General features: G+C 42.0%; 1 protein-coding gene across 10 annotated transcripts in view; it reads right to left on the bottom strand.

The window, feature by feature from the left end:
* The window catches only part of brsk2a (BR serine/threonine kinase 2a), a 172,062-nt gene that overhangs the window by 43,442 nt on the left and 114,835 nt on the right, over positions 1-13,785 (bottom strand). For all 10 annotated transcript variants that reach the window (XM_086208363.1, XM_086208369.1, XM_086208366.1 and 7 more), the window contains exons 3-4: positions 7,338-7,423; positions 4,392-4,532 (exon numbers count right to left, since the gene is read on the bottom strand). In XM_086208363.1, coding sequence (XP_086064489.1) covers positions 4,392-4,532; positions 7,338-7,423 — 227 coding nt within the window. The remainder of the gene's footprint in view (positions 1-4,391; positions 4,533-7,337; positions 7,424-13,785) is intronic.

The raw sequence follows: 13,785 nt of genomic DNA, 5'->3' as shown, positions 1-13,785 counted from the left end.
ATGTATATACATATATATATAGAGAGAGAGAGAGAGAGAGAGAGAGAGAGAGAGAGAGAGAGAGATACATAGATACATACAGATATATGTATATCTCACACTGGCAGATTTCAAATACTCACTTCTCAGTGAGGAGGAGGGAGGAGGAAAAGCGGGCATTTTTGACAGTGGATCTTTATAAACATACAACGAATATTTCCTCTCTGCCTCAGCATTCATCAAAAATGTATTGTACTGACAATTCCTTTCCTGTGTCTGTTTTTATCCTCTCCTTATCAACCTTACCTCATCTCACTCTCTGCCTTTGTCCCTCTGTTTTCCTCCAGGTAAGAAGTTGAACTCAGACAGTGAACTGACTCGAGCAGACTAACAGGTAGGGACATAAACAGTTATTCCCTGTTACATTCTTTCATGCATATTCAGACCTACATCCATCTGGCTCAATGGAGATATTTGGGGATCGTCTGTGGGCGGAGGACTGAAGCACGAGGCAACGGGAGGTGCGCAGAAAAGGAGGGTTTGAGGAGTGTGTGTTTATCCCCCTCTGCATAGTGAGTCACAGAGAAGAAGGAGCACCTCTAATGACCTGTGTAGGTCTCCTGCGCAGTCAAGAAGAAATGGAAGGAATGATTGCAGAGATGATTTTTCATTGAGGGGATGCTGCGATCTCATTAGTGAGAATGGAGGGGAGGTGAGAAGGACCGCCGCTGTCTGTCTGTTTGCCCCTAATTGAGGATGGGAGGAGGGCGAGTGGGTGCCTCAACACTGCCAAATAATCCGCCTCATGATAAATTTACAAGGTGTTACTGAGGGGATTTGAAGAGCTAAGATGGTGAGACAGTGGCAAAGTAAAACAGGAAGAGAGGATTAAATCTACAGACAAATCATACAGGAAGAGAACTGTGATAATCTAAGAATAAGCATGCGCTGGATGTCAGTCCCAGATGCTTTCTCCTAATTGGCTTAATCTGATCTTCTCACACTCACTTATTTACTGATTTATTTCTAAATTTCATTCCCGTACGTAGCAGAGTTTTGTTAATTTCAAATGATTTTCTGGTGTTTTTTTTCTTAAATCTTCATATTCACAACTAAATCCATAAACTTCATATGTGAAGTCATTAGTGTCCTCCAGATATGAAATGTAACGTCATTTTCACACCAGGGCGTAGTACACTTTGTACTGTGTGTAAAGGCTCCCACACTGGTTTAATTATTAAAAATCAACAGGTATAATAAAATTCTGTAAACAGCCCAGTGCAAAAACATATGTCAAAACACAGAAACTCAACTAATCGTATATCTTTAATTGCCTGTGTAAAAATCCTTCTCCTTGGCATTTAGTACCCAGGACAAGGAATATTAATGTACAACTGTTTGCACTGCCTTGGCTTGTCCTTCTTCATCATCATCATCATCATCATCATCAAGAAGCTCTTCAGAAAACTCTCAGCAACACTTGACAGGAAGAAGAGAAAAACGTCACTCTCATTCTCTCAATGATACAAAAGTTATGATTAGAAAAGATAAATAATCTGGAGTCAACCGACTAGCAAAGAGTCACAGAGCCAGTCAGAGCAGGCTGTGTCTGGAAGAGATAATCTCTTAGATTGTATCCTGGGGACACTGCCTGTCAGTATTACAGCCCTGGCAAAAGTACAGACTCAAACTGCAATCTGTTTTTTTCCAACTTAACTTTGCTGATCGTGCTGCTAATGTGATTTAGGAGGAAATCAAGTGTGTCAAGTAAAACAAGATGGTTTAAATAACGCAATGTCACGTAAAATGAAGCATTGCGTTGAACATGGTAGTCATTTGCCCTGACCATTCTCACCAGTCACACACAAATCAAAACTGGACTTTCATCAAGGTGGCCCATTTGAATACGACTCTCTCCAACTCTGACTCCCGCTACACTTGGGCTGCCACACACACACACACACACACACACACACACACACACACACACACACACACACACACACACACACACACACGCTGCTCTGGCAAAGCAGTGTAAATGGGCCTGTTATGGGCCCACTCTTGCGTCCCCATTGGAGGTATTCTGCTAGGTGTTCCCAGGTTTAGCTTAGCCTGCTGCTTGGCTCATCTTGTCTCTCTCCAAATCGACCAAACAACCTGATATCACTAACAATTCTTACATTCATACGCTGAGAGTAAATTAATTTTATCTTTTATGACTGAAAACTGTATGCTGATTATAAAACAGTAGTTATTTGGTCTTTCCAAACAGAAATACAGTAGGTAGTTCATCTGCAGATAGAGAGAGGAACCAATACACTCTTACAATGGCTGCCCTTTTGTTAGCACATGACTCAGGACTTAAAGTAAGACCAGGTCTTCCTTGATTACATGCAGATTTGTTGGATTCTGATAGCATTTTTTACTCCTATTGAATTAAATTTTCGTGTTCTGGTGATGTCACTGGAGATTTACTTGTTAGAAAATAAGAAAAAACTTTTCAGGCTCTCTCTGTCTATACTCTCCGCAGAGAGAAACAGTCCCTCTGTGGTGTAGGACAGCAAATGAATACATACACTACCCTAAACAGACATGCAAACACGTACACAAACCAGCTCTTCAAATCAGTCCCTAATGACATGTTTGACTTCTAAATTATGTGTGACTGCCTCCAGACTGTGAGCTGGTAAATAATTAAATTATCCCCCGAAGCCATAAAATATAAACAACATTTGTTACATCAGTAACAACCTGGAAGCAAATCTCAACAAATGGAAGCGGCACAGCTATGAAAAGAAAACTATGTAATAATAGACAATCCTTGTGCATCTCTCAAAAAACTGTGCTTTTACAGCCTACATGATGCCGGATGACGTAAACATCCACTTATGTGGCTCTTACTTTGTATCAGCCAACCTCAGTTGTGTGAACTGGAAATTCAGATGTCTGAGCGCAAGCGAACGCAAAAAGAGACACCACGGTACCAAGAGCTGAGAGGACAAAGGGTTGGAAGAGACCAATTTCATCCAGCTGCCACAAGCTGTCCCTGCAGCGGCCCCCTCCCTTTCTTCACCATCCTGGTGGGATGCACACAACAAATGCTGATGACTCGTTTCCCTGCTAAATGTGTGAAGGTTTGCTGACCTCAACGAGTAGACAGAGAGAGTGGGAGAGAGAGAGAGAGAGAGAGAGAGAGAGAGAGAGAGAGAGAGAGAGAGAATAGCGGCGTATGAATAGCAGCAGGGTTGTTTTGTTCGCGTATGCTTTGCTCAGTAGTAGTAAATTGTGTTTGCGTGTGTGAGGGATGCAGTGACCTAACCTAAATATTCAAGTGTCCAACAACCAACATTTCATGCAACACAGGGCAACATACAAACACTTGGATTTGAGCCCAAAAAAAAAAACAACCCAAACCCCATGCTTAAGAACTTGTAATTCAGCACAACTGAGAACAAGAGTGACTTATTTTGGCTCACACAGTTGAACTTTTTTATAGATGTGCCGAACTGGAAGCGTTTTGAGCAATTCTTTTGCTGGATTCACCAGAGAGGAGTTTCACTTTTTGGGGGAAATCTCTTTCTAAGCAAGACTTCAGAAACATGTGAGACATCTCTCTCTGTAGGGACCCTTTCCATAATGTTGTCAGACACTAACTATCTGAGACTGTTATAGCAGTACAAACACTTCTCATCCACTTTATCTCCACTGGAACCCCAATCATGTAAGGCCCTGGTTAAAAAACAATAACCTTGAATTATCCTTTCAAGAAAGGTTGCATTACACCTGGTTTTTAACTTTATAACTTTTATTTTTTATTTATTTCATATATTGCTGATTGACTCAACCACAAAACTCAACCTTTCTGCCATTCTGAGAGTACCGTGGACTATCCCATACTTCCATCACATGTTGAGTTGTAGGCTGCATCTTTTTCACATGATGGTGGGGAGTTTAACCAGGGGGATGTAGCGTGTAGCAACTAATCCCCCCACTTCCCCTCCTCAACCAAGGGAAGTTACTGCTACAAGGAGAAACTTGGGCATATCCGAGATGCAGACATGGCCAATTTGTCTATACGGATGCCCAACCAAGTAGGATGCTACACGGGGAGCCGAACCAGTGGCCCCTGCTGGTACACAACACAATACAACTGGACTTCCTGGGCATCCCCCATTTAAGATGAATACGTTTGTGGAGTTCAGCCAGGTTAGATTACATACCAGAGCTGTGTCCTGAATTTGGACTCTTGTACAACACCTCGTGACAGAATCCATTTTTTGTATAGTGTTGTACATCTATTGAGCTTCTGGACTTCAGTCATTCTCATCCAGGTTTTTCATTTCAGTGAGAGATAGCTGATAGAGATCCTCCAGTTCAATCCAACCCCTCATATTGGTCAAATCACTTACCATATGGAATGACTGTGGCAAAAATCCAAGGCAGACATGATCTGTCTGAAGAACTTCCTGGCCTCTTTAGGTGTTAACCTGCCTTTTTTCACCAAGTAGTCAAACAGCTCACCACCAGACACATGTTCTAAGACAAGGTACCTACGGGAAAGGAAGAAAACATTAATTTGACTTGTAGGGACAAAAACAACAACAACAACAACAACAAGCTCCTGACCTTGGAAGCCTGTGTGAAATGGAGCACTATGGGAAACATACAGTAACCCCCTCATAACTATTAAACATATACATACACACGCCCAGGCTCAACGATCCTATATCCCAAAAGCCACATTATATTCAGTCTTTATTTGTATTTTGTCATCTCTAAGCTGTCCCCACAGTGAGAAAGTGAAGCATACCAACAGTGTATTTCGAATAAATGTGAAGGCTTGTGATATACGATAACATCAGACCTCCTGCGGGAGGCATCCAGGGGACGATTAAGTTGGGTTACACCACAGAAAAATGGAAAAGTTGTACCAAAAGCCCTTTAGATATGAAGACTCAGTTTAGGAGCTTACAATTCTACTGAGGTGAGGTCTATTTCTGTTAATCAAGTGAACGAGAAAAAAGGGAGGACGAGAGAGAAAGGAACTCCCTGGTGTTGCCACTGTAACTGCGGATCTTCGAGATGAAAGAACACGTATTTGTTGAACCTCTTCTACATTTATTTTTCCAAACATGCACGGTGTTCTTACAGCTACTCTTCAGATGACCACCTAGCCTGCGGTTGGTCTTTCAGGGCAGAAGTCTGTCATCCGGACTCTAAGGCCGAGCTTTTGGGCACCAAGGGCTCAGTCAGGAGTTGAATCCCAAGACATGAAACTGGATCTAGAAGCCAGTAGGGGTGCCCTGCCCCTGGCCAGAAACTCAAACAAGTGGGGAAATACTCCCATTCCTCCATCCCTCCATGCTGGCACATGCGGCTTTTAAGTTTTATTGATTTCACTACAGTGTTGCAAAGTACAGAGCGTGTGGTAAATAAACAACTCTCACTCTTAAGGCAACATGATGACAACATTGTGGTCAGTGGTCGGTGTGATGGGAATTCCTGTGAATTCCTATCCAGTCAGGTTACTTCTTCGGATTCATTTTGAAAGAGCAGCATGCACTGAGAACACTCCCCCACAGCACAATGGCTTCGCTCAGTAACTCAGTGAAAACCCATTTCCAGTTCTGGCCCTAACAGCCAGAAAAAAACTGTCCGTAGATAAACCAGACAACACATACAAATAAACATTAATACATTTGAGGACGAGGACAACAATGACATTTACAAAATAAGACGCTCTCTATAGAGCACTGTTTATTTATTCTGCCCTGCAATGTAATAGGCTTTTCCTTGGCTCATGCAAGAGAAAACATCATGCAGAGAACTATTCTTCGAGTAAAATGGTAGCATTTTATAGCGCAGATCTGCTGATTTTTTTTTTTATATCAGTTTAGCCTTTATCCAGAACACTCAAGTCTGTTAGAACAATTGTATAACAGTTACAAAAAGCTTAAAATTAACCCCAGTGATGTCACCATCATCATCTTGGCTTTGAGGGCTGCATTTAAATAGAAAAGCGGTTTTACAAACTGGTAATGTGGTGTTTGAGAGAGCAGGGACAGGCTGTCAGGCTGCATTACAGGAACTTTGCCAGCGTACTATGCTTTCATATTGCTCTCTAAGATCCTTTCATGCTCTTTTATGATCTTTCAGCTATGGATGCAGTGAAAATGATCCTCGGAGCAGATTTGGCTTTATTGTGCGGCCAGAGATGAAAAGGGTTTTAAAGAACTTGTCTTGCATGTGTAACAATTAATAATGTGTTGCTCTTTGAACACTACAGCAACAACTATGTCAAATAAAATTCACTCACAAGTATTAAGTTCTCCGGGACTTGTACGCCTACCTTTTCTTTTTTTATTCTTAGGTATAATTCATATCATTATTCATTTGTGGCAATGAAATAGCTATAAATAAAATATCATCAGGCTATGTATCCTCTTCCCTCTCATCTTTCAACACACACCACACCACAGCCTGCGCTGGAGATCTAGCCCACACTATCATAAATCTTAAGCTGTGCTAACACACTGTATATATCAGCAGATGGCTTTCAAGTAAAGATATCAGAGAGAGAATCTGAACAATATTAAGAGCAGAATTACATTACTGATGGGATGAGTGCACTTCACTCACTGGTGATGCAAATATGAAGCAATTTGTCTTGTGTGATGCCGCCACAAGTGACCAACTGTCAAATGTGATAAAGCCATGGGCGCAAAATGTGATTTTAATAATCCACTTATGTGATGAATCCGTTCCCGTAATCTTAAAAGATGACACGTACACTACTGCAAGTCGAATCCCGTTTGGCCAGTAAAACTCAAGATGAGCGCTAATTGCATTTAGTTGACAAACAGTCATCCGTAGAAGAATCGGGCTGCTATAAATGAGCGATGGGCTTGTCACTCACCACTGTTCAACTTAGCTAACAGATTTATGAATGTGTCCGCGTGTGTATCAGTGGGTATGTGAAGCAGCCACGGCAGAATAAAGTGACTGACACTCTCCAGGGCTAATGTTTCTTAATGGTGTTGCCTCTGATAAGTCTGTCATGGTGTTTACATTACAGAGACTCTCTCCCTATTAGCATTCCCATAGCGTGAGCCACTAAATTAAATGCTTTATGCCAATACTAATGGAGCATCGGCCTCTCCAAGGCTAACATTGCTGCCCTCCAATCATACTAAACCAGTTAAACTTGCTCCTCAGGCCAACTAAATGATCTATGGGGTTTGAAAAGAGCACTTGATTGTAATGATATTTGTGGGCTGCAACAATATTTTTTTTAAATGGATTTAGGGTTATATACAGGAATCAAAACTGGGCTGTGATGCTCTGGTGATACTTACAAGTATTTTTTATTTTCGTAGACATCGTGTAGCTTTAAAACGTGAGGGTGTTCTATGAGCTTCAGAATAGCTATTTCTCGCTCCACCTGTATGGGAAAGGGAGAGAAGGAGGGATGGAATTTGGAGAGGAGGGAGAAAAAAAGCATTTGATTAGTTCTGCGTCAACAGCATTCAACTGCTACTTTATTAAGGATACAAACCAAGTGACCCCTGTATCCCCTGTAACAGTCTCACAGATCAGTTTTTTTTCCAGGTTACAAGTCTGAAGGACAGAAATAATAACACGTAACCAACATAAAGCCTTAAGAGGAATAAATAAAACAATGAAAGGAGCTAGCTGAGCTGAGCTTGGACCACACTGAAGGGAAAATGTGGTTTCCTTCAAAAACGGAACGACAACGGGTCGTGTTCAGGGTGTGAACTACAGACGAGCTGGTGGGAGCCTCTTAACAAATCATGACAACCCCTGGGCGAGGGTTTGTGAAATTTTGTGGGGTCTTTGCCATGCAGGAGTCAAAGTCAGTCCTCTCTTCGAGGGACGTGCTTTGGAAACAGAAAATAAGATTTAGCAACCAGCACTCATGTAGAAGTCAAGGCTGTAATATGAAGTTGTTCTCATTCCTCACAGGAGGCTTTGTCTTTCTCAGTGGCTATTATTCATATTTACAAGTAAAAAGATAAATGCAGCTGAAATCATGTGCTTTAAGATTATGTATCTGGTATTTTTGATCACAAAAAAGTGAAAAAGGATACCAAAATTGCCTTTCGCACTCACGTTCATAATCTGGTTTTCTCAAAGTGAATGTAAATCAGTTTGGTAAAATAAGGAACATAGAAGACAACCTGTCAGACTAGGAAATCCCAAACTTCTGATTTCTCTTGTATAAGACTGCATCCCAAGGGTGAATAGGGATCAAAATGGTAAATCAAATTTTTCCAGAGAATGCTTTTTTCCTCAAACAGTTTGAGGCAGCGGCCATACACACAACACTGTGCTGAGTCCATCTAAGTTTCTAAGTTCCTTTTTTTTTTTTTTTACAGCACTGCTGAGAGACATCTGCAGTTCACCTAAAAACTGGTTAGAGCTGAATTTCACCAAAATCAAGCAGATCAGTTTGGATTTGTGTCAGCATCTCCGGAGGCTGTAGTCAGCATGTACAGCTGCCACTGAAAATCAAGCGTGGAACCTACTTCAGCAGAAGCCACCTCTAATCTTCAACCTCCTGCACTCCTGGTCTGCTCTGCTTGCAGTTACATGCTAGCCCTTCTCCACATGTCTTGTCCATCTTCTCCACCCTCTGTGTCTAGCTCAGACAGACATGATTGAGATGAAAGGACAGTGTGAGGGCTTCTCTGCCTTGTCTCAATCATTTCAAAGTCAATTACACAAAGTCACTTGCCGGTGACAGCCTTCGCTTTACTTTAATGTCAAACTCATCACAGCTTAGCTTTATGAACACTCATGTGGAAGTCAGAGCTGTAATCTGCAAGGAAATGTTTCATGCTCCCCTCTATTCAGGCTTCTGTTTCCTAGTATTCAAGTCTATCCTCTTGACAATTTTTGAATGATTATGCCCTGCCAACATAGCAATATCTCCTCTCCTTAGCAAGAGCAACTTCTATTGCAAGTTGTATAACAAAACCTACAGAATTAGCATTCAGCCACGAGAGAAAAACATGATATTTTGCAGCTCCACAGCACACAAAAAAGGCACAAGAGTGTAACACTAATAAAGCCTGGCATATAGCTTGTCTAAAAAGGTTAAAATGGCAAATGTCTAATTAGCATTAGCATGTACAGTAGTATCAGTGGGAGTAACGACTAAGCTAATAGAGGGCTAATCCAGGGACTAATGAGCGCTATCGGGTACACTACACCGTGCCACTTTCTCACCTGAGGCTAAGGTCTGTGGTTAAGAAGGAGCCCTAGGTGGCTAGCCTGCTAGCTGCCAGCCACGCTCCCTGCAGAGAGCCTAATGCTACCCAGGAGAGATAAGCTGTGGAAACGCTGCACAGACAGCTTCTTAAGCTACCACTAAACGCCTCCTTTTTTGTTAATTGAAATAAGAGAAAAAAGGCTTAAGTTAATGTGAGGACTTAACTGTAAAACATCCTGCTTATTGCGAGATTAGCTGTTGATTACTGTGAGTCAGTGGGACCCCTTGCTCTTTCTAACAATGCAGCCCAAGAGTTTGACAACGTGTAATACTCCTATACCTCATTTGCTTGATGACTGCACACATAGTAATTCTGTAGTAAGAGTTCTGGTCTCATTCTGGCTGTTTTTTTGACAGTGTCACTTCATAGCCAGTCAGATTGTCTTGTGTATGACCCCGAGCTGGCAGAGGAGTGGAAGTAGAACATGAATAACAAGGAAGTACAGGAATCACTGGGTGACAGACATGTTGGGCTGATCAGGCCCTCAAAGTACGATCAAAGGGTGCACTCACACTTGGACCAGCTTCTTTGTACAATTGTGAAGCAGGATTGTCCCTTGCTGGTCTTTGTCCACATTGTTCAGGGCTTGACCTTTCCTGAGTATGTCCACATCTGGACTGAGTTATACACATTGTAACCCGCAAATGTGACAAGTTTGCACCCCTGATGCATAGCTGTCAGTAAGCATTAGCTAATGTTACTCAAGTTCCCCCAGGCCTCTGTAACACAATTCAATGGAGCAGATAACCTGCTTCAATTGAACTCCAAAACTGTAGGTTCAACACTTGGTACGAAACTGGATATTTTGCGGAGATCGTTGTAGCACAGGAATGTGTCCTTTTCGTGACCAAGCTGCCTTTTACATCCTGGCTAAATTCTGAGCCTGTGCACATGGAACTCTAACCATGCTAAAGTCCACCTCTACCGACCAGGATTTAGGAAGTGCACCATAACTGGACATCATGATGATCACACCAAGCAAACAAACTGAACTTGGTGGACAAATGTGCTCTGGCACTGTACAAACCAGGTGTGATTAGACAGACTTGGCCTGGGGAACCTGGCATATGCTGACTACCAATTTAAGTGAAACACCAGTAGATCACGACACTTTATTGATATACACAAACTGATTAATGTGTTGGCTCGCTTCTTGTAAAAAAAAACAAAAATTGTCAAACACATTCATCTAAACCTGAGAAGCGTCATGGTACGCAAGCCAGATGGGCATCTCCTGTCTCTTGGCCAGGCTCTTGCACATGGCCTCACACTCTCTCATAAAGTTTCACATCTGTGAGAGCGGACAGTTCTCTTCATAACTCCATGGCACTTCATTAAGCCTTTATTAGTAGGCACTTGGACAGCGTTCACAGGGACACACAAGCGCACACGCCGACAGATGGACAGGTGGTCAGATGAACACACACGTTCTCTCTTTCATCCTTCCTGTTACACGTGCTCTTCTTGTGTTTGTTATCAACTCAAGTGTCTAATAACCAAGTCGGTTTAGGGGAGGAATACTAGCTAGACAAGAAACAGCTAATTAGAAAACACAGGTCCAAATTATGTATTTGACAGCGAGACCATTGGTCTTGTTGGGTATATGGTTAAGGTTGTGGGGTGGACATCATTTGCTGAAGACCATGGAGTAGGAGCTTGTTGGAGGATTGGCTGATTGCCAGCATTTCAACCAATAAGGTTCCCTGTGACGTATTCTGCCACATTACTTGGATCGGTACCTTTTAACTATGGTGTGGATGTCTGGCAAACATCACAATGGAATTTATTTGTCACACAAGAAAAAACAAAAAGGATGGTGTGTGATGGTGATAAAACATGACATTGTTCTTCCTGGTTTCCAGGAACAGTAATTTGTTGTTCCAATTTTTGATTCTGATAGCCTATTGTTGCATTTGGAATGAAGTATTCTGTGATTTATTTCCTAATCCTGTGAACTCTGCAGGTACAGAATGTAAATTAGCTTGTAAAACAAGTCATGAGAGCGAGGCTCCATGTACAAATTGGACAAATGAGGACAGTGTTCCCTGGTCATAGCTCTCAATTCAGAGGATGAGGGCTGGTTCAACATAGCTTCATCTTGATATTGATTCTTTGGATCTACATGAATGGATGAAAGAACAAATGGCAGAGGAATCCTGGCTAAGGGTTCAGTGATGAAGAACAGAGGATCAGAGACAGCCAGGGAACAACAAAGATGCAAAGAGATCAGTTTCATGTCACAAATGTCACAGAGCAAGCGAGAAGCCAGCCCAAAATCTCAGAGGGGAAAATATTGGATCACAGGTTCTGTCATCTCTCAGTCTACACTTATTGCATCTTGCACTCTTTCGTCCACCTTCCTTTCTTTCTTGCTTTCTCTGTCACGCACAGAAAGGGGAAACACAGACATTTCTGTCACCTCCCTCAGGCAAACGACTGAAAGGTCTCTTGATACTGAGATCTGAGGATCAAAGTCAACAGGGCAGCCATGTGTGTCAGATAAAAAAATTGGGGGTGGCTACACTAACATGGGGGCTACAGTGCATGTCAGAGATGCTGGATGGATAAAAAACAAAAGGGAGAGGGAACGAGAGAGGGGAGTGCGCGAGGGTTGAAGCCATGTAATTCTTCGCAATGGAGAAGAATAAAAGAGAAATGTAGAAGAGACAGAAAGAGAGCACAGTGGCAGTGCCAGCTTGCCCCCCTGAGTCTTGCAGCCTCTTTTGTTGCTAATTAACACAACACAGGCAAAGGATAACCCCATTAGCATTGCCATGCACCAAACAGCCCACTGAGAGTGGAATGACAGCGGATAAGGCAACAGGTCTCTTGCTACCCCCACTTACCGGTTATCATAACCCATAAAATGAACAGACAGAGGTGGGTACAGGAGCACAAGAGTGGAGTGGAGTTCTGACAAGCGTCGACATAAACATTTGGAAATCTGCTGCTGCACTTGGGGACAAGAAGGCAATCTGGCTTCCACTCCAACAGTCCTATCTATCTATCTATCTATCAATCTATCTATACATATAAAAATACACATATATATGATGTGGATTACTGTATGGATATGTATTATAGAATACATTGGAAATTAATTTTCTTGTAAATGTGTAAGAGATTTTGTTGAGTATTGCTGAGAGTTCTCAAAGTTTCAAATTGATTCTGTGTGGTTCTTGAATGGAGTTCTCAGATTCAATTTTCACTTTCGCTGTCCTTTAAAGACCATACAGCTACGACTCTGCAGCCTACATTTTCAGCTGGCAACATGATAAGGTTCAGGTTTTACACATGGTGACCAGGTGAAACAAAAAAATCTGAAATACATGGCCTGTCATCAGAATGTATAGCTAGATTTAACTCATGAGACGCCTGAATCCTTCCACCGCTACGGTATAAAGACCTTTATTTCGCGACACCGACGCAGCTCTGAGGTTTCTCATACAAAGCTCTCTCAGCCTAGTAGAGCACAACATGGAATTATGACCAAAAAACACCTGATACATCCAGGTTTTTGGTTAATGATCAAAATAGAAAAAACAACTATACCATGATAAAACATGCTGCCACTCATATGCTGACGCTATTGAAGCTTTACCTTCCATGTAGTGTCAAAAAGCAAAAGACACTGGTAATGGTGCTACTGGTTTACTGGCATGGGGTTGGATTCTCTATAGTGTCCTGCTGACTATTTGGCATTTGCATCAGAGCCACAATTTCCACTCCAGCAATTGTAACAGCTGTTACTAATTTGTAATATACTGTCTAATGTTTCCAATAATTACCATTATCAGCATCTTCCACATTGGTAGCTGAACCTGTAGTTCAAATGATAAAACACTGTAGCTGCCACATCAGGGCAGCACCAGTCCTGCAAAACCAGGAGGCAAGACATGAGTCCACCCCCGACAGGCACAAATCCCAAAAGGGCACTGTACTAGCACACAGTACCAAGACCCTCAGGTAGGCCTCTGAAACACTGGGCTTGCTAAGACGAAAAAGATCTGTTCTACAATCGTAAACAAACAAAACTTGGTAAAAAATCGTGACTTCAGGTATGAGCAGTATCAATATATACAATACATTACATTAAACTTTTAACTTCAGACGTTCTAAGGGAAACCCTTCGAAGAGAAAACGGCTTTTGGAAATATCAGCTCAAAGAGACAAACAAGGATGGCTAAAACTCACAAGAAATTTGGGATGAGGATCATGATTATACCTGACATTATACCTGAATCGCCGCCATGCTCCACTTCCATCTATTGTTTAGCCATCAGATAATTCAAGTTCCCAGAGCAGATGGCAGGCTTATGTTCAGCCACTCTGTCCTTCAGCCTCCTTTGAGGGAGGCCTACATAGAAACGGCCACAAATACATTCAAGATGATACACAATATGGGTCTTGTTGCAATTTACCAACTGTAATTGCAATTTATTTCTGTCATCAGTTTGATCGGTTACAATCCCACCTTCTTCTCTCTTCTAGATCTACATAATCTGACAAC

Source organism: Aulostomus chinensis, chromosome 7, assembly GCF_037954235.1.
Source record: "Aulostomus chinensis isolate RoL2024-O1b breed Wild chromosome 7, RoL_Achi_v1.0, whole genome shotgun sequence".
In the NCBI taxonomy this organism is placed as follows: Eukaryota; Metazoa; Chordata; class Actinopteri; order Syngnathiformes; family Aulostomidae; genus Aulostomus; species Aulostomus chinensis.
The sequence above is the reverse complement of the archived record's forward strand: the minus strand, read 5'-3'. Positions and strand labels throughout refer to the sequence as shown.